This window comes from Varanus komodoensis, unplaced genomic scaffold (genome assembly GCF_004798865.1).
Source record: "Varanus komodoensis strain SLA01 unplaced genomic scaffold, ASM479886v1 scaffold36, whole genome shotgun sequence".
In the NCBI taxonomy this organism is placed as follows: Eukaryota; Metazoa; Chordata; class Lepidosauria; order Squamata; family Varanidae; genus Varanus; species Varanus komodoensis.
Window position 1 is genome coordinate 753,666 of NW_025335873.1, and position 20,793 is coordinate 774,458.

General features: G+C 52.6%; 1 protein-coding gene across 1 annotated transcript in view; it reads left to right on the forward strand.

The window, feature by feature from the left end:
- SETX (senataxin) overlaps window positions 1-20,172 on the forward strand; it is a 35,149-nt gene extending 14,977 nt beyond the window's left edge. Inside the window, exons 11-21 of the mRNA XM_044439922.1 lie at window positions 475-631; window positions 3,141-3,253; window positions 4,536-4,607; window positions 5,509-5,658; window positions 7,483-7,590; window positions 8,890-9,077; window positions 10,280-10,372; window positions 11,013-11,174; window positions 12,338-12,436; window positions 14,885-14,972; window positions 17,028-20,172. Coding sequence (XP_044295857.1) covers window positions 475-631; window positions 3,141-3,253; window positions 4,536-4,607; window positions 5,509-5,658; window positions 7,483-7,590; window positions 8,890-9,077; window positions 10,280-10,372; window positions 11,013-11,174; window positions 12,338-12,436; window positions 14,885-14,972; window positions 17,028-17,780 — 1,983 coding nt within the window. The 3' untranslated portion in view covers window positions 17,781-20,172. The remainder of the gene's footprint in view (window positions 1-474; window positions 632-3,140; window positions 3,254-4,535; window positions 4,608-5,508; window positions 5,659-7,482; window positions 7,591-8,889; window positions 9,078-10,279; window positions 10,373-11,012; window positions 11,175-12,337; window positions 12,437-14,884; window positions 14,973-17,027) is intronic.
- Window positions 20,173-20,793: the final 621 nt, after the last annotated feature.

A 20,793-nucleotide genomic window follows, 5' to 3' on the forward strand; every position in this document is an offset into this window, starting at 1 on the left:
TCCCTAGATGGACATGCCCCTCTCCCACAGCCCCCCCTTTCTCTAACCGCACACCATTTGATGGCTTTTCTGGCATTTGTGCAGACTTTCAGCATTCTGAATTGTCAAAATCCTTCACCTAAGACCTTTACTGGTATTTTCCTCCTTTTGCCTGACCCCATCCACAACTGGGGCACTGCCCCCAGCTGATGGAGCAAGGAGGGTCTCTCAGTCCGCCTGGCATGTTGCCAGGTGATGCCTAGAGCTATGCTTTGCACTTCACGCTGATCTTGCGCAATTCATGCAACGGCTCAACCTCATCCTGACGCTGACATTTCTGCTTGTAAGGCTGTTGTTAAAGACACAGGAGTAAGAATAATTCAAAAGAGGAAGACGCGGCAACTTTAAAAGTAGAAATGCTTTAACAGTCCCTTGATTCCTCACATGTCCTGAAATGCAGCCCAAATATCTTTTTTTTTTTTTTAAATTCTGCAGAGATCTGGGAAGGAGACTCCCATGCAAAGCTGGAATGCCAAGAACAAGCAAAATCGTGTGCTGGTTTGTGCACCGTCAAATGCCGCCGTTGATGAACTGATGAAGAAAATAATTCTTGAATTTAAAGGAAAATGCCCTGACATGAAGAAGGCTTTGGGTATGATGTGTTCCTGCCCAGCCGTTAGGTGGAGGGAGAAGTGGCAACCCAGAAGGAGCAAGTAGTCCGGTTATAAGTGAGGATGAGAAATTATATAGGTTATATCAGTCAGGTGCCCCTGCATAGCTCAGTAGGTTCTTCATGCTTTCTGTGGCATTTGTTTTGCAGAAGCTCCTGGTTCTGTCCCGTGGAGCAGCCTCGGCCATGCCATAGTGGAGCACGTGTTTGCACCCCAAGCATGCCAAACACGTGGCTTGGCGCAGCTTCTCTCACCCAAGCCTTGCCTGCACTCTTGTATGTTTAATGCACGGAGCTGTCCAAGTTCCTTTTCATAGTGAGATCTCCAGTGTGGTACTTGTAGCCACTCCTGGCTGCACCCACCAAGTTTCCTGCCCCTACTAACTTCTTTCTTTGAAACAATTGTTATTGCTTTAATTGTTTTTAATGTTTGTGTTTAGTGGAAGGCTGGCATGCTGCAGTGTGAAGAGGTTCCCCACAGAGCCATCTTTCACGTGGGTTCTAAAGAGTCTTTTGGTATTTTGGAGTGCAGACCTTGCCTTTGCCTTGCACCTAAGCTTTCGGACATGTTACTTTTCATTCATTCTCACCAGCTTACACTCCGAGAAGCAATGCCATTGGAATGGCCATTCCTGCTGGGCCACTGTTTAAAGAATGGGCAAACCACATCCCTGGTTTTGGTTTTGGTTTTGGTTTTGGTTTTGGTTTTGGTTTTGTGAGCTGTCACGGCACTCTTGAAATCCCGAGCATGTCCCCCAACATGAAAAGGTTGGAGACCACAGTGGCTCTTGCCTGCTGGCTTGCGGGCTTTTACCTTTCACTGAGAGCTGGGAAAAGTTTAGCCTTAGTCTTGTATTGCGTGGTTTTATATTGGTAGTGGAACGCTGACCTTGAGAGCATTTGCACCGAAGGCGAGACAGCCTTGGAGAGCTACTGCAGAAATAATAGAGGATGGACAAGGTGCCAATTTCAGGATTTGCCAAGCTGGTTAAAATATTCTGTGTTTAAAGGCCTTGGTGCAACTAACAGGGCTCTGCTTTGCATTTAGGGAACTGCGGGGACATCAACTTGCTGAGACTGGGGCAGCAAATGTCGATCTGCAAGGATGTCCGGAAATTCAGCCTGGATGACCAGGTCGACCGCAGAATAAGTGAGTTGCTTGTGAAGAGGTTTCTCAAAAGGCCTTTGGTTAGTCTTTGGATGGAGTCGTTGTAAGCATCCGTCCTGCATTGCCACAGCCTGTGGCTCTGGTGCCTCCTCCACACACGAGTGGGAAAACATGGCTGCAGGGATGGAAGAGGCGGACCCAGGCCTTGCAGTCCCACTGCGCCTCCCCCCTTCCCCCGGCATGTGGGGCCTCCGAGGACTAGGCAGCCTGCAGAAGGAAGCTTAACGCTTGGAAGTTGGTTCACCGCAGGCACAGGAGGCCTGCTTCCCGCTTCTGCTATTGGAGGCCCCGGTTCTTCCAAGTGATTTGCACTTCCTGGGGCAGTTCAGACATGGCAATCCTGGTCTTAATATCTGCTCTTTCATGAGAGGAAAAATAAGCCTTTCTTCCCGAATGCTTCCTTCCCCTTTCCTCCTCGCACTGCAGTTCAGTATTTATGATTTCATTAAGTCCATTACACCGGGTGAATCTGGCTCGGTCACAGTTTACAAACTAGGATATTAAACTAGGATCACCTCCTGGTTTTATGTTACTGTCTGTAGCTGGAGATGAAGTACGTATCCTTAGACCCTGCCTTTTTGGAGAACTCGTTACAAAACAAACTCTTACAGATGTGCTAAATGAAGAAGCGTCACGCAGTCAATAAGAACTGTATATTCCTAGCAACAAGAAACACAGGCAAGAAACAGATCAGCAGGCAAGTAATCTTAAAGTTCCCTGTGATTGCATGCAAGTTCAGACAGAAAAAGGCTTTGCTGTTTCCAGGCATGCCCCAGCAAACCTTTTAAGAACTGCATGCTTAAAGAGTTGGATCTGCAGGCTTCAGACCACAGGTTAGATGCAAGGGGGAGCGCTCCCCTTCTGAGCCCCAGAAGTGTTGCATTCCAGCACAAGAGAGGCAGGAGGGAGCGCGTGCCTGCCCCATTTCCCATGTAGGTTGCCTTCGTGTTAGGAAAATGCCTTGCCCGCCCGGGCCCCAGCTGGAATGTGGCCCCGGCTACACGGTGAGCATCCTGCGCCACACTGTGCCTGCTTTCTAAAAGGTCGTCCCAGTTGCACATGCTCTGAGTAGGCAGAGTCGCTTGTGTTGTGTCATTGTGCGACGTGTTGGTTTTCGGACAGACGCGGAAGTACACCCGTGGTTTTGGAATGCGTAGTTCCGTTTTCTCCTCTAAGGATGTAATGGCCTTTGTTCCCACAGAGCAGCAGCATGTGGTTTAAGCAACCCAAAGTTTCCAGCGCAGTGCTGATTCTCCTCCTGGGTTATGCACACAGTAGGGCAACCCAGAGGACTAAGGAAAAATGTTCTGTTTGATTCTGTAGATAAAACGGCACCTGGCAAAGACCAAGACCTCCAAAGGAGGAAGGCCGACCTCGATCGCCAGCTGGACATGCTCTCCCGCCAGCGTGCAATGAACAGAGGCGAGGCGGAGAAGGTGGGTCTTCCTTCCCAGTTTACTGCAGGGGTGTGCAGAAAGTAGGTGGGATGCGTTGAGGCATCGGGTGATTCGCAAAAGGCTGGATCAGCAGAAAGGCTGTCTCCCAAAATTAGGGTGACGAAACTAAGAAGGGCTTTTTTGGCAGGGACAGAACTGTAAGCAGATTCGTTGCAGAAGCGCTGCAGGTGCCACTCTGCCGGCCGACTCATGTGCCGCAGTACAAAGCTTGCAGGGTGTGTTAAAGATTTCCCTTGACATCCAAAGCAGGAAACTGTGGCTTAATCTCTGACCGCCAGCCAGGATATCTTACCAGCATTTGCTATCCTGGTTTGTGCTTTCAGGTTGGAGCATGCTTTTCCAGTTGAGATGCGCTCCCTCCCTCTTCTGCATTGCACATGAGCAAATCTGGACCAGTGAATAGGACTTAGAGGGCCAAGATCCATGTGTTTTAACTGGGCCACAGGGGTAGCCAAAGGGAGAGGCATTTGGGGCTCTCCAGCCCCTTTCTTGAGGCCCTCCAAGTTGGCTGAGTGTGTGCGAGAAGGAAGTATGAGCCAGGCTGAGAGTGAATAATAGAGGTGGCACTCCAGAAAAACACAGACAGACAGATGAGGGAATGGGTTGACTGTCCATGAAGCTTGGGGAAGAGAGTTTGCCTTCCGTAACTCAGGGCTCAGCCCCACCCTTGCTTTGTATGTATTCATCTGCTATTTTTATACACTGTCTTTATTCCTGCAAGGTTTTTGTCATTTTCTCCATTTTATTCTCACAACAACCCTGTGAGGTAGGGTAGGCTGAGAGCTGATGCCTGGCCAGAAGCCTGCCAGTAAGCTTTGCAGACCCCAAGTGCCAGGCTAACTATGCTATGTTTCCTTGTTAGCTGCCGACAAGGCGCTCATAAGCGAGGCATGAGTGTGACAGCACCTTTCCACCCATGTTCCCCAGCAGCTGCTGCTCCCCATTTCATGGTGCTGGGCAGTTGCCCCTCTGCAGCTCGTGATCCTTCTGCCTCTCTGGCTCCACAGGCCTGGAGGTGTAGAGGAGGGACTATGGCCAGGTGGCAGAACTCATGGCTGGCTTGCAAGGAAGGGCTGGAGTTTGGGGGCTGTGACTGGGCACAGCCTCTGTCTGTGACACTGGGCACTGGTGGATAAGGACCTGCTGCCCAGCAGCCTCCCTTCTGAAAGTTCAGGGGTCTCTACAGAATTTCTCAGTTGTTTTTAAACCAAGCACACATTGTTTATTCTTGTTTCTGCAAAGACTTCTCTTCTTTTCTCAGAAACAACAGTTAGATGAAAAAATCACCAGGCTTTCCAAAGAGAGAGAGAGGCTTGCTTCTCAGCTGAAGGAGGTATGGTGTGATTTTCCGTGGGACTGTTAAAATAGCCCCTCTTAAGCTCCCTTCCATTCCTCAGGCATCTGACTGATTAGAGCTGGGTACATTTGGAAATGGGGGACTGTCGAGTAGAGCCCCGCTCAGGTTCCCCACTGCTTCTCGCCACCGAGCCACTTTGGCTCCCTCACATTCTGCCAAGCGGAGACGAAAACCTGACCCGCTGCAGTCCGAACTCAACCCTTCGGCCTCGGTGTCCCACGGTGCTGCTGAGCACGTGGTACCCAGGCTGCCTGAAGGGCTCCATCAGATGCATGCAAGATCTGCTGTACTCCCTTAGTACACGGCGTAGCAAGTCGTGACGTCCTGAATAGAGAAAAGGTTGCCGGTGCAGTGGCAATACCGGCCGGGGCTGCTGGGGGTCCAAAAGCCCCTCGCGGGCAACAGAACTCCGGACAGCCAGGCCTGCCACACCACTTTGGCCAGGAAGGGGAGGCGAGAAACCCGTCTCATGGTTTGGACAGAAGAATCCAAGGATGGTCATGGGCTTGATGCGGGCCGAGCTGGTCGGGCTTTGCTCCCATTCAGAGCGATCTGCTCGCACCCTGGGACCTCTGGTTTCTGCGAGCAGTGGCAGCCTGCTCCAGCCCTGTTCCAGTGGAGAATTTGCAAAGACCTGCTTGGGAGCAAAGGACATCTCTCCCGTGTTTGGGGAACCGTGATGGGCTTGGATCGAGCCAGGTGTTCCTCATTTTTTAAGCATGCACTGAACATGGGCTTGCTTTGCCAGCTGCAAGCAAGTGGCGTGGCCTTAGCCACTGTTGCACGATCAAAGGAGGAAGAAGTGGTGGGGCGGGGGAGAGATCCCCCCTGCAGACAGGTGTTGTTTCAAAAGACGTCCCTGCTCTTGTGTTCCCAGATTCGCCACGTCTCCCAGGAAATGCAAGCGAAAATCATCTTGGCGTCTCACATCATCTGTTGCACGCTGAGCACCAGTGGTATAGCGCTGCTGGAGACCACTTTCCGGAGGCAGGGCAGTGACCCTGTCAGCTGCGTCATCGTGGATGAGGTCAGTGGGGTGCCAGCCTTGCGGGACAGGTTGGGGTGTCCCGGGCAGCCTCCATGCAAGTCGGAGGAGTGCGGAGGCTGCAGGAGGGGCCCACTGAAGCCCCCATCGGCCTTCATTTCTCGGGCAGGCACCAAAGGCTGTTCCCTCCATGGTTCCCCATCCCTCAGGCCCTTGGCCTCTACAAAGGGTGCCAAAATGCATCAAACGAGGAATCGGGAGGCACGTGCAGAGCAGGGCTGACTTGGGAAGGTGGTCCTTCAGGTGGGAGTTTCCGAGGTCAGTTGGTGCACTTGGAATGCAGGTTCTCTCACCAAATGGCTTGTCCATTCAAAAACCAGCAGCTGTGGCTGGCATGACTGATTAGAGAACTCTTGTTGTTTAGAAGGGAAGCTGGTGAGGTGAAGAGGAAAGTAACTTGGCCTTTGGTGGGGGGTCTGCGTACCAAAGCACGGAGAAAGGCGGTGCTGGAGTGGCGTCCCGCCATCCTCCCAGTTAAAAATACTCAGTTTCTTTTGAAAAACGAGGAGGGACTGGGAGCCCGCTGGGCATAGGAGAAGCGTCTGCAGAGGCCGCTTGGTGTCCATGGGGGCCATGTTGCAGGCCCCAGGTCTAGGGAACATCTTGGGCAAGCGGCTCCTGTGGCTGCAAACCACTCAGCCCTTGCAGGCAACCTGCTTGGTCCACCCCAGCCACAGGCCAGAGCAGAGACGCTTCTCCCCGCGGCCTCTGTGCTATGCTGGTTCTCCGTATGCTGGCACCCCAGTGAGCGACCCCATCGCTGAGCCGCCTCCTGCCAGGGAGGGAAGCTGCCCCTTTTGTGGTCACATCAGCAGCGCCTCCCTCCCAGCGCTGTTGATGCTGAGCGTTTCCCAGTGCTTCGAGCGGAGACCGTCTCTCACGGATGCCTGAGCGTGGAGCTCAGGCCTTGACAGAGGCTGAGCTAGCGCCCTGTTCCAGAACACTATTAATACCTTTCTAAGAACAGCGTATGAAATTAATAGCCCTATGTTGTCAAGCAGCCCTTTTGCCTGACAGCCGGGTGCTTAGATTAACGACCTTCGTTATAAATGTGACCCATCAGTTGAAGGTAGTCAGTCATGGTCTAAATAGCCTGCCCCGTCACACCATTTAGCAAACTGACATATTTCCCAGCCCCTGATAAAGCAAGAGCAACTTAACAGTATGTTTCATTACCTTCACAGTGTACTGGGAATATAAATGAGGGAGGTGGGAAATGAGTTCCCCTTGGCTTGAGTGCTTGCCCAGTCGTATCTGCGCAGGGAGCAGAACATACTGTTTAGTGGCATTTTTCAAGTTTCAGCCAAATAAGCTCTCGGTCCCTCTGCTTTGCTGTTCAGGAGTCTGTTGTTCTAGGCATTTGCTCACGAAGCCAGTGGCTTAATGCTTAAATTGAACTAAGCTGTGGCTCAGCAATATATATTTGGGGGAAAATGGGATTGGGGGAGTCAGAGGGGTGGCTGAAATAATACTGAGGACCTGGCAGTTCCTTTTGCGGGGGGGGTGGAGCCTGGGCATCCCGAGGGGCTCGCCTCCTGCAGTTTTGATCCAGAGATCCTGGTGGTTCCTCCCGGTTGTGGCTGTACCCATAGCCCTCCGTGCCCCCTTCTGTGCAGGCTTCCCACCGCCAAACCGGGCTCCAGGGCCTCGGTGGGCAGGCGCGAGCTTTGGTGGTGGGCGGGGGGCTGTCTTCCAAGCTCCTCACTCCCAGTACAGGCCAGATTGCAGCGAGAGCCTTTGTTGCAGCCCGCCTGCGAGAGCGGCGCCCTCTCTCTTGTGCTTACCTTGGTGCTTCCTCGTCCACAGGCAGGGCAGAGCTGCGAGGTTGAAACCCTCATCCCGCTCATTCACGGCTGCAAGAAGTTGGTCCTTGTTGGAGACCTCAAGCAGCTGCCGCCCACTGTGAAATCCATGGTAAGTACTCCCAACGGCGGACTTCTGGGTCATCCGGAAGAGATGAGCTTGTGCAGCGGAGAGCGCTCAGGGCTGGTTTACAGGCTATGAGTATCTCTGCTTTGCCACAATAAAATGGAATGTTTTTAATCTGATCCTAACGGCCTGTCTACGGCTTCCGTGACTGTGACGGGACTATTTGCCTGATCAGATTAACCGCACAGGCCTGAACGTTTCAGCCCACTTCACCACCACGTCGGGAGACTGCAGTCCTTTTCGCCAGAGAAATTGGATATTGAGTGCTTGGGGAGATGGCGGGTGGGGAAGAACAGATACTCCCGTTCTTCATGGAATTACTTTACACAATTTTAGTGTAAAATAATAGTCCGCCCAAGGCCTGCCGGACGTTATTCAGGGGCAACGCACACAGCAGCAAAGCTGGTCCCGCTCTTGCGGAGTGGTGCATTGAAATGCTGTCTTCCTTTGCGGTCTCCGTCTCATCACACGGGAACAGCTCGCCTGCATGTAACAGTATTTCAGGAACCACTCTGCACCCCATTCCTCTCTTTGTTACGAGCAAGTGCGACCCCAGGCAACCACAGAAGGGCCTCCGTTCCAGTTACGTGATCCAGGAACATAAGTGGGGCCCTGCTGGAGCTGACCAGGGCTCCCTTGTCCGGTGTTCTTTTCCCACAGTAGTCAACTGGGTGTCCCACTAAGAGACCCACAAGCCAGTGGCCACACTTCCGCCAAAGTAGGCAGGCAGGAGTTTCCGGGAAACTCACAGGCAGCGTCGAAGGGCAGCGTCGAGAGGCTCCCTCCTGCTCGTGCTCCTCCCCTGGAGACCACACATGGCCACAGCACCCTATGCCTCCCCCACGAATGGCCTGAGAGGGTCCACCTTTCCCCTCCTGCCTTCTGCACTTGTGGGAGATGCCAAGGGGAAGGTGCGCACACCCTCGGCCTCTTAACCAGGATCCGGCAATGGATTGATTTTGTTTCACTTTTTTTTTGGAGGAGCGCCTTCTCTGGCCACTCCGACGAAAGCCCGAGTTGCTTTCTCGGCCTGTTGGGAATCTCTTCTCTGCCAGGGGCTCACCCAGTGCCCCAGAAGCAGGCTGCTGGGGGGCTGGTCCCACTTCCCAGTCTGCGAAGCTCATGCAGCTTCTGGCGTGGCTTTCCAGGTGGGGTGGCAGTCGCCGCCTGACGATGCGTGGGGGACGTGAGCGGCGCACGGGGAGTGCCAACCACTCTTGGGGGGAGTGCCTCTGCCCGCCCCCCCGCCCTGTCTCATTTCCCCACTTGTTCCCCCGGTGGCAGAAGGCGCAGGAGTACGATTACCACCAGTCTCTGATGGGCCGGCTGTGGAGGCACCAGAAGGAGCAGCTGCAGGAGGGCCAGAGCGGGACCCCGCCCGTTCTGCAGTTGACGATCCAGTACAGGATGCACCCGGAGATCTGCCTCTTCCCTTCCAAGTACATCTATGACCACGCCTTGAAGACGGACAGGTGCGTGGCCACCCTTTCGTCCCACGCCGGACAGGCCTTTCCGGAGAAGGCAGCAGATGCCTTGTTGGAACCGTGTCCTGCCAGGACGTTTCCCCCTGGCTTTCCGCTCCCGCTTAGTTCATGGCGGAAGATGTGTGCATGTCCGACTGAGGTGGCAGAGAATCCTGTGCTTAGGCATTCTGAATTCTGGGCCAGGAAGGGATCGCACATGGATAAACGATGCACATGAGTTGTGAAGTATTTGCAAGTTTAGAGCTTTCTGGCCACTTGCATTTTTATAATGCAGTCAGAAGTGGAGCAAGAAAATCTCTTCTGCTTCTGGAACCTTTATCCAGTGTCCCCTTCTAGTTGCTGCAGACGACTTGGTCACTCACTCTCAAGCACATCTTTCCATTCCTACAGGCTGGAAGCATTTTTAAATGAACGCTGGGATTTCTAGGAATTAGGTTCTGTACCCATTACTTCATCCTGCCATGCTGTTTAGAACACGGATGGGCAAAAAGGCAAACATCCAGAAGTTTTGGGGTCCGCTTTCCAGAAACTCCTGACAGCACAGTCAGTGATCAGGGATGCTGAGGTCTGAAGCCCAGAACATCTGGAGATCATCTTTCTGCTCACCCTTATTATAGATTTGTAGCATGTGGCACCTGCAACACACTGTTGTCTGTATTCTGGCACTGCAAAGTTGTTTTTGGCATCAAGGGCCTCACACCACACCACCGCTAAATGTGCTCAGAACTAAATGTTTGCATTATACTTGCAAAGATGCATTTGATCTGTCTTGTGTTTCCAAATAATCCAGAGTTAGGAGACAGTATGGTGTAAAGGAGAAGGGCGAATATGGGTCCAGGGGTGGGCAACCTCTGGGGGTTCAGGGCTGCAGTTCCTTGGATCACTCAGGGCCACACCAAAACTGTGGCCACCTTGCAAGGAAAGCAGCTGCGCAGGGGAGCAGCTTGCAAGCAGGATCTCGCTGCCAGGAGAAGCTTTTTTAAAAAAAGGGAATATTATTATTTTTTCTTTAAAAATAGGCACTTGTGCCTTTCCCTTTTCAGTCAGCAGGATTCAGCTGTCCTGATGGCTATTTGGATCATCGTGCTTCCTCTCGGGGCGCAAAGCTCTCCCTTAGCACACAGTTTCTATCTCTATTTTGGCCAGCTTTGTGTGCAGCTTTCGTTGTGACAATTCTCCTGATGTCCTAGGCAAACAGAGGTGTCCCGATTCTCCTTAGATTGGCCTTTCCAACCATACTTGCTCTTCGACGTGTTGGATGGCAGGGAAGAGCGGGACAATGGGTAAGTCCTTTTGTTTCTATCTGCTGAATTTGACACAGCTCTTCAGGGCAACGCAACAGTGCCAGAGTGCAAAAAAGCGGCAGGCCTCTCCTAACCGCAGTAGATAAAACCATCTCAAAAAATCGGTCAAACTAAGAAAAGCAACCCGTTGAACAAACAGCCGTGTATTGACAGTAGCCGGAATACCAGTTGGCGGCTCAAAGAGCCTCATGAGTAGAGACGGCTTGTGGGAGGCCACCAGACCTGGGTGAGCGGTGCCCCCGCGGCAGAGAAGCCCCAGAGCCCCCGCGCAGGCCCTCACCGGGGTTCTTGCCAGACACGCTCCAGGTCCTGGTGGGTGTGAAAGAACAGGCTCTCCCAGGCCCTCTAATCTATTCCTGGATCCTGCCAGAGAAGGTCTTGGGGCTGCATTCCAGCACTGGGTGGAGCTGACAGTAAAACGGGGCTTGGGCAGGGCACCAGCCTTTTGAAAAGGCTCTCGCTGTCAGTAACGGAGCCTCTGGAAAGGCGTTCCAACCTTACAGTCTGCTCTGCAATCTCTGCGCGAGTTAAGGGCTCGTGATCCATAATGCGGTGAGGCCCCACCTGGGCGCTGCTCACCCTTCTCCCTCCCGCCCCTTCCCGTTTCTCTCTTGTTCAGGTCCTATGTGAATCCCCAGGAAATAAAGCTGGTGATAGAATTGCTGAAGCTCATTAGGGAAAGGCGGAGCAGCATCGGTCGCAACATCGGCATCATCACCCCGTACAGTGCACAGAAGAGGAGAATCCAGAAGCAGCTGGATGCAGAGTTTAGAGAAAATAGGTGAGGAGGGGGAGGAAGGATCCATGTTCCTTGAATGGGATGCAGTCCCTTTAATTGGGTCCCTTGATTTCCTGTCAGCAGGGGTTCAAGTTAAATTAGTGGCTGCAGACTTGGCGCAGGGTTGTTGCCCATTAGTAAGCTTTCTGCGTTTGCCCTCAAAGGGATGACAGGCCGGCCTTCTCTTCTCCTCCTCCTCGCCCAGTCCAGGATTAGCGCTAACATTAGGAGACAGCAAGGGCAGGAGGAGGAGGAGGACGGAGCGTTGCACTCGTCCCCTTCGCATACAAAATGCCTTGGATGTCCTGGTCTGACCTTAGGATCGTCCTCCCCAGCCTGCGTCCTTTTCCCCTGGTATTTGTCAGAAATGGAGTCTGCAGAGTTGCCCACTGTCCCCCTCAGTCGAACGAGCCTTTTGAAGGCAAAAGCGCGCGTCCCTCATGTGTAAAATGCGCAGGGATTGGGTCAGACTCAGAGGGCAGTCCCGTGGGATCTGTCGAAGCCCCAGGGTTGAGTGGATTCCGGTGGAGACCAGAAACGGTGCTCTGGCATCTCAGCAGGGAGTCCATGAGTTCATGCTCCAGTCCCTCCCTGCCAGGACGGGCACAGAGGGAGCCTTGCTGGCCGCCTCTCCAAGGGAAGGAACTTGTTCTGGGGTGGGGGGGAGGGCGGCCCTGGCACCTCCTGGGGTGCACCAGTCCCCTCTCCTTCCCTGCCAAAAGGACAAAAGCTGCTGCAAGGGTGAGGTGCACATGCGGGGAGGGCTGCTTCTCTCCCTCCGCACTGGAGGCGTCTGTTTGGAGGAGGGTCATCTGCATCATGGGTGCAGCCTGCTGGACTGCCCCTTTCATGACATTCAGAGCTGGCTAGCTAATTGTGTCGGACTGAAGTCCCTCAGATTTAATTGGGCCTGATCCTGCTCTGTCTGCCATTCCTGTTCTACTCAGAGTAAGCAGAGATGGGTCTGTCAGAGCCCACCAAGAACTCCCCAGGAGGCCTAGAGGCACATGCGATCTCACTAAACCACCTTGCTCCCATTCCCCACCCTTCTGGGAGAGCAGAATGGCCTAGCAGTTCACAGGAGAACAAGCCTTCCTCTCTCTGTTGTGGGTGGGCGTGGCGCAAGAGAAAGGGCATCTGAAGACGGCTCGCCCCTTCCTTTTCAGCTTCGGGGAAGTCGATACAGTGGATGGTTTCCAGGGCCGCGAGAAGGACTGCGTCATCGTGACCTGCGTCCGTGCCAACAGCACGCAGGGATCCATCGGGTAGGGCTGCGCGCTCTTGGAGCCGGAGCGTCACACGGGCCTCTGCCTTGGCAGAGTTCCAGTCCTCAGGATGGCCACACTTGAGGGTCTCCGGCCAGGTTTCAGGGTGGACTGAAACCAGTTGGATGTGTCCATGCCCTATGCCCCACTGTGGCATTCCCTGCATGAGGGCAGCTCCCTAAGCTGTGGTGGCAGGCCACGCCAGTGGGAGCTGCTTCCGTGTCCCCAAATGTCACCCCTATACTCAACTCCTATTTGACAAAGGGGGGGGGCCTCGGGACAGGCACGTCAGGCCGCGGAGCCAGGTGTGGGAGGGGCAGGGCAGGAGAAGGTCTAAGCCAGTCCCCGCACCTCCTGCCTTTCCAGAAAATTAGCTGGGGGTGGAAGCAGTCACAGGCCGGAGTGCTGCAGGTGGGGAAGGCGCACGGAAGCCTTGGCACTTTGGAGCCAGCCTGCCTCCACCTCTCCAGAGCACGACTGCTGGGAGCTAAGAGGCTGAGCCTGCCTTCGCCACAGGGAACTGGGCCCAGAGGGGCCGTGCCAAAGAGCACCTTGGCCCTCGGGCTGAAAGAGGTTTGACGCCCTTGATGATAATGCCTTTCTGCAAGGCTGAGTCTCCCCGGAAGCCGCCCCCTCAGGGTAACTGAACTGACTCACCTCTGCTCGCTGGGACACTCGGAGAGAGACCCACCCTAGTGGATTGCCTCTGGAGAGCTAGTCACCAGGCTGAAGGGGTTGGGGCTTGCGGCGCCTGGCTCTGAGCAGCTGGCTGAGGCTCCTCGGAACCTAGGATGCTCCCGGCTGCAGGGTCCGACCCTCGCTCTTTCTGGTCCTGCCTGGAGATGCCGGGATCGCACCTCCTCCCTTCTGCGTTGCATAGCAGGGGCGCTGCGGTGGGGCAGCAGGCCCCTCCCCTGTTCTGGGCAGTTCTGCTTCTCCTTCCATCCCGGGGGGCTCAAACAGTCACATGGGGGGAGCAGGTGAGGGGATTGAGTCCTGGCTGCTCCAACCATCTCCAGACTGTGGCGGTCCAGGCACAGCTGGAGTCAGTGCTTTTTAACTGTGATCCCCGCAGACCTGGTGGGCAGAAACCCAGCAGACTGGCTTGGAAAATTGTTTTCTAAAGTTTCTGTGCAGGTTTGTTTTTTTCGAGAAGGAGAAAAAAGGTCGCAGCTGCGCTAACAGGACATTTCTGTTTTGCAAGTCACCTTTGAAATGAATAAAATATTCAGGCACTGTTTTGAAATATTAAAGAGAGCGGTTTCACATGAATCACAACAAATAATATTAATCTACTAACGCGTTGTGCCAGGAGGAGGCTGAAGGTCTTGACACATGAAATGAAACTGGCTTTCCATCCCTCCCCTTCCCCCTTTTGAGCTGTGGGGGCTCAGCTGGAAGCCAAGTAAAGGAGAGACCAGAAAGCAGCTGCAAGACAGTTGCAGAGCCGGTGTGCAGATGGGCTTAGATAATTTAGCCCCTGCGTACCTTTTGCTGCTAGCAACTTAGAGCAAAGAAAGCAGCTATAAGGCAGTCAAATGCTATCTTTAAAATTTTCAATAATCAGGCATTCTGCCCCATTTTAAACGCTGTAATTGCAACAATAGTGCCGGAGCCACACCTTTAAAAAGGAGGACCCAGGCCCACCAGTGACCTCACAGGAAAGTGAGCCTGGCATTTCCCAGCTCGTGGAGCACAAACAACCCTCCAGGATATTGTCCTGAAGCTCCAGGGACCGCCACCCCGATGGCTCTGCTTGTTCCCACGCCCATTTCTGAGGGGTCCTCAAAGCAGCTGGACCCCAGGATGCCATTTCATTGCTGCTTTTCCACCTCCAGCACCCAGGATTCTGTGGGCTCTGGGCATGCTCAGTGCTGACTGAGCCATTTGGAGGTCCCCCCGCCCCCAGTGCTCCCCCCCCCCAAAGAGGCATTGCACTTCTGCAGACCTTGCAGTGTCATGGACTCTGCTCAAACATCTCCCAGCGGAGCATGGCTGATGCTCCTTTGCTTGAGTAAAGATCAGCACTTGGAGAAGGAGTGTGACAGTAAAGTGTCGGCTGCTCTTTTCTCTGGCTCCTCCCGACCTCCTTCCACACCCTTTACCTTCGCCCAACCTGTACCTGGTTGAGGCAAGCGACCCAGCTGGTTTCAAGATCTGGGAGGGCACAAGGGAGTGCTGAGAATGAATGCGCTTCGTCCTGGGAGGAAGGTCTGTCCAAGATTTCTGAAGCATCTGGGACAGAATTCTTAAGCCTCAGTGGGACTCTTGCAGCCTTTAAAGCACTACAACCCTAACTGCATGTCTAATTCCTGCACAATGGGTTGAATGAATAGAATGTGAGTCATGCTCAGGGTTTAGAAAGGCGTGGTATGTGGCTGGGGGAAGACGCTTTGCTTTTCTGGTCCGCCACACGGCATGTCAGGCTAGTAATGCTTTCTCTCTCAGGTTTTTGAGAAGCCTTCAGCGTCTGAATGTCACAATCACACGGGCCAAACACAGCCTTTTCATCCTCGGAAAGCTGAAAACGTTAATGGTATGTGGAGGGGAAACAGGTGTGCTTGTGGGGGCAGGACATCAGTCCCTGCACTAGCCCTTGTAGTTAGAACGTGCACTTGGAGAGCCAGTGTTGGGCAGCGCAGCGTGTTTCCTGCAGAGACGGCTGGGATCGCGCGTACATGCCTTCTCTCCCTTCTTGAAGCTTGTGGTCTCTTAGCTGGGCAAGCCTTTCTCATGGAGTTTTTAGGAATCTTGGAAGGTTTAACTCTGAATTGCAGAGGAAATCACAGGAGGCTCTGTGAGCAGCATAGGGTGCCTCGCTCAGTCACGCAGGCCCTCCGAGGAAACAAGTGACCACAGCAAGAGCTGGAAGTACTTGGCTAGTTTGATCCAGTCCTGCAGAGGCGGTTCATGAAAGGCTACAAGCCGGGGTGAGCAACTTGGCAGGTCTGGAAGAGAAATTGGAGGATGTCCCATGAATTAATAAGGGATCAACGGATGCCACATTTTATTTATTTGTTTGTTTGTTTATTTATTTATTTATTTAAACAACTTGTATGCCTGGATTAGGACCAGAGCATCCGTGGTTTGTTGGTGGGTTGGATCTTTCAGCCCCAGTAGGGAAAAGCGTGCTTCTTTCATAGCATGGACAGAACAGAGAGAGGGACCCTTCAGAGGGTCTCAGAGACAGAGGTCTAGTTAGGACGAGCACTGAAGGAAAGGCCACGGGCTTCACAACTGACCACTCCGTGTGCCTGAAGATGCAAAGCCACCTGGTTGCATGTTTGTTTATTTAAAACTTTTATACACTGTCCGCAACCAAGGTGTCGGGATGGCCTTACAATAAAACAGAGCCCATTCCCAATGCCTGTGGCTTAGAGGAGTTCTGGGAAGGCACCAGCCCGCCCCCCGCAGCAGCCTAATTCCATACCTCAGGTATGGAGGTGAGCACAATCCTCTTGTTGGGGCTGGTTTGCGTGGGAATGCATAATGGAGAGCTGGCATGGGACAATCTGGAAGTCATGCGGAACTGCTTGCCTGAGCCCGGCCTTGCATTATGGCACTCGGGGAGGGCGATTAGCCAGGCTTCCCAAGCACTTTGCCCCATTGCGAGTGAGCTGCCCCCTGGGGCACGCCTGGCCCCTGCTCCTGCTTTCCTTCTCCCGTAAGGAGACCATAGTGGCTAAACGCACCAGGAAGAGCTTGCTTAGCAGCTCCTCCAGGTATTGTCTTGCAAGCCAGAATAATGAGCAGCATTTTCAGTGGCAGGCTGTGATTCAGTGCACTCTGTAAATCCTTCCTGGTTTGTTCCGCAGCTGTGCGAGTGGGGAGGAGCAGGATGGGAATGGATTGGCCGAGGGCACCAGGGCGCCACCCGTCCGCAATAAGCCAGGCTTGGGGCTCTCTGGAGTTCTGCTCTTTCATTCTGTGCTGGTGTGGCCGCTAGAGGGCACCCAGTTCCAACAGATGGTTGCGGCTGGGTGTGGAAGGGGCAGTTGTGTTCTCCCCAGCATCATAAAAGTGCTTCCCGCACCGGCGCCTGCACAGCTGCACTGAGAAGAATTCTTATGCTTGACAGAGAGGCTCTGACAGAGACCCTCTGTGTATGCACAAGCCATTCTTTCTCAGTGAGAGTTGGGGGATCCCTCTCTCAAAGTGAGGCACATCCGAGGCCCATTATGGGTGCTAATATTTAGGATTAATTGATATGGCCTTGCAGGGGGCGGCTTGCAGCCTGTAGGCTGATGTCAAAAGCCTTTTGCGTGCCCTCAGTTTGGCGCTCTGGCAGCTGCTTGGAGGAGGAGGTAGGAAGAGAGAAGGGCTGCCCCGCCCTCTTTGGGCTGAGCCCCCAGGCAGATCACCGCTCCAGGGATGCGGTCCTCAGCAGAAAAGGTGTTGCCTGCCCTTGCCTGGGAGGGACGGGGAGTCTGAACGTGCCGCCCTGGGCTCTGCATTGAGGCACTAGATTAAACTTTAATATACTGCTCATTAATGTGCTTAACGTAGCTCGCAAACCACTCCTATGAGTCAAAGCACGTGCCCCTGCCTGTACCACTGCAATGCCTGCTCTGATCGCTTTTGTCCTTCACAGGAGAACCATGATTGGAATGAGTTGATTCAGGATGCGCGGAAAAGGGGGAGCATCATCCCGGTGCCCAGCCACAAGTACAAAAGCTGTGCTCTGAGGATCCTGAAGGCCAGGCTGCTTCCCCGCCCTGGAGCTGCGGTGCCAGAGAGAGCCACGCAAGGCCAAACGGGCATGGGCAGGGCTGAGCAGAGTGAAGCCTCAAGCCGAGACCCCCAGCGCCCCCCAGCCAGTGCTGGTGCTCCCAGCAGGGGGAGCTGTGCGCCTCCGCCTCCCTCTGGACCTCAGGAGCACTCCTCCCGGAAGCTGTGTGCACAAGCCACGCCTCCTGTGGAGACACCGCGGGACCCCCGACTGGCCCAGAGGGCAGAGGCAGCCATGGATCTCCGGGCTTGCAGGGACGTTCGTTGCTCACCCTCCAGCAGCTCGGGAGCAGTGCTGCCACAGGGCCCTGGCAGCCCCGGGGCTCAAAGGAGTTGGAGCAATGCCATGCAGGAGCCAGCTTCCAGGACGGAAACGCCTGGCCACTCTGCCCCAAGGGTGCATCCACCGGGAATTCCTTCCTGCGCCAGGCCTCACAAAGCCCAAGAGCATGACTGGCGAGTCCCTGACAAGGCAGAGACTTTGGGCAGCGGGGACCCGCGAAGCCCCACCGAGTGGGGACAAGCCCAGGACTATCACCCCAGGCTCAGGAGGCCCTCGGAGTTTCTGGAGAACCAGAGTCCCCTGGATATCAAGCGGCGGCGGACCAACTACTAGCCATGTGGTGTGTCCCCCCCCCCCCCCCGGTACGTTGCAAGACCCCACTAGTTACAGTGGGCGTCTTATTTCTGGACTGCAAGGCCAGCTCTGAGGGATTTTAGACCAGTATGTTAGGCGGATGCTCCTAGTGCAACAGACCTCTTTGCTTAAAAGAACACACACTCTGTAAATGTCAGAAGCCATGTATATTTGTATAGCATAAAGAAATTTATTTTTAGAGTCATAAAGACAGAGGCCACAGCTAAATTGTTTGCCCCACCTCATGACATGTAAGCAGGTATCGTGTAATGGACCCGGCCCATGTGGGTGCCGGTTAGGCCTCGGCGATCAGTGGCCAGGCACACACAAAACAAAACAAAACACGTGAGCGAGTCCATCGTCACTCCGGCTTTAGCCCAAAGATTTAAGTTGACAATGTGGTTTTGCTTCTTTCTTTGCCCACATTCTGAGGCCTTTTGCTGCTGGAGAAATACTGGTTTCTCTGCTTCAAATATATAAAAGAGTCTCTTTAAATAAAAAAAGTCCAACCTAACATACAGTCCATAAATCTCTCTCTCGTTGCAATGGGGTCCTCTTCCTTTTTCCTTTCGCTTAATGCCAGCCCTCTGCAGGTGCCTTGTGGGAAATGGAGTAATGGGCATGGAACAGAAGGCGTGTTGTGCAGCCGATTTTTAAAATCGCTTTCCTCGGTTTGTTACGAGTGCAGTTTTCTGCACGCACCAAGATTTGGGCTGCTTCTTGAGATGGGTCTCTGCTTGGCCTCTGCTTTTTGTATCCGGCTCTTGTTATTCCCTCGCCTTCCTGCCCACAGTCTGGCATCCAGAAATCTGGAAGGAGAAACGTGAACCAAGCAGCTGGTTCCCCCTTGTAGAGCACGGGACAAACTGGGATTGTACCGCCGAGTGTTACCATTGTTCATATTTTCAGAAATATTTTGGTCTGTTACTTCTGCTCTGTAATACCCTAACTGTAAATAAACTGGCATCAACAGTTTTTTAAAGGTTAAAAAAAAAACCAAAAACCTCAAGTAAAGAAGTTGTTTTTGCAATATGCTTTACTCTTTTGAACTGCAGGGCTGGGGGGAGACAGTGCTTTCTAAATAATAAGCAGTTCCCTTTACCATTTTCCCATATTCTCACATCCATCGAACATTATAGAGTTGTTGGCTGTATTGCTGTTTTGTGTGCTTCAAAACAATATTCTCATACTATTGGTTTGACCCGGTTTACACATAATATGAACCCATGTTTTGGGTCGTTGCATTCCGGCTTTGTTGTGCGAGGTATGAATCTAGCTGTGTTAATGAACAATTAAGTACAAACAATTCAGAAAGAAAATCCGTATTTGTTGTTTGTAGGTGAACTTTTGAGCTGTTTAAGTCATGGATTGTCATTTTGCCCAAACCTGTGGGTGGTTTTATCAGGCTCCGGAGGTGGTCAAATCTGTTACTCCGCATGCCAAGTACTACAGTAGCACAAAGACATTTTGGATGCAAGGAGGGAGGAGGAGGAAAACAACCACGGTTTGTTCAGTTGTGTGCCAAAGAAACCCTGGGTAGCACAATAAACTGTGGCTTAGATCAGACATAGGCAACCTAGGCCTTTATGTAAATAAACCAGTCAGATCATTTCAAGTTTTCATCCACTTTTCTGTTTCATAACTAGCATCTACATGAAGTAGGCTTTGAATGCTTAGCTTATTTTTCATCTGCGCAGTAGTCAAATATGATAAATTTTCCCGCAAGATGTTCACTCTTTAAATGGTTGGAGGATTAGATCAGCACTGCAGTAAATATGTACTGTAAATCTGCTAATAGAAATACAAGTTTCTGAAAGGGGGCAAACTCATTTTCTCTGGCTTTTTCAATGTCTTTTCAACATGTGCACTTTGATTCTGATCCAAAATGCAAGGGGCCATCCGGTTTATGCTGTAGTTTGATAACGGGACAGCTGAGCTCTCTAAAGCGTGGTAAATGCATAATCTGCCAGCAGGGACCGTCTTTGTTCAACTCTGCCCTTGTCATCTCATGTCATCCTGGTACAGGTGCACTAAGCCCAACCTCAAGAGTTCCGAAGCTCGATGCCTTTTTGTAATGAAGTCTCAGTTACAAAACAACAGCAGGCCATTCTTATTTGCTGTGTTATAGCGGTCAGGTTTGGCATGCAGAGCGGTCCCCCATAGCCACACCCCCAAAGAAGCCCAGATGCAGGCTTCTTCACTGATCCAGGTCAACTAATTCCCAGAGCAGGTATTAACTGGGTTCCGACAACGCAAATTACACTCGTGGGTTGTCATTAAACCGTGGATTGTTGTTGAAATGTGAGCTATCATTCTGTTGGAACCATGAACAATCACAGTGCACAACCTAATAAAGGCTGGATGTTCTTCATGGGTTTTTAGTGGTTGATAAATCATGGGTTGTTCGCACATCTGAGTTCAGACAAAAGAGTTGCTGCTGATTTTAGAGTTCCCCTTGCTGAAGTCCTGGGCTGAACTATGAGGTGTGAGAGCTGTGTGTCCAGAAGGAGCACCTCAGGCTGGTTCACCTGCAAAGAGCAGGTGGGCTTCTCCTGCAACGTATTGTGTACTTTCCGTGAGCAGACAGCTGTCCATAATAATAAAAGATCTGTGCATAATTTTGCAAAATGGCCTTCCATTTTCAAGAGGGGTTCGAGAAGTCTCAGAAATGTTTGCAGGAAAATGTATGTAATGTACAATCTTACACAATTCCTTTCCTCAATGCCTTGTTGGGGGGGGGGAGGGGGCAGGTGTATGTTGCAGGGGGAGGGCAGTTTTGCCTTTGTTCTGGAAAAGGGGCAAAGGTAATTCTGTGACAAAATCTATATGCCAATTTTCCCTCAAAGGTTCTTCCCTGAAGTCTTCCATTTTTCTGTCTTTTGGGATGTTTTTGAATGTCATTTACTGGTATTTTTAGCTCCTTTATCACTACAGGGCAGCTGAGGATGCTTGGTAGTGTTCGTTCTTTTTCCTCTCTATCGCCCATCCCTTT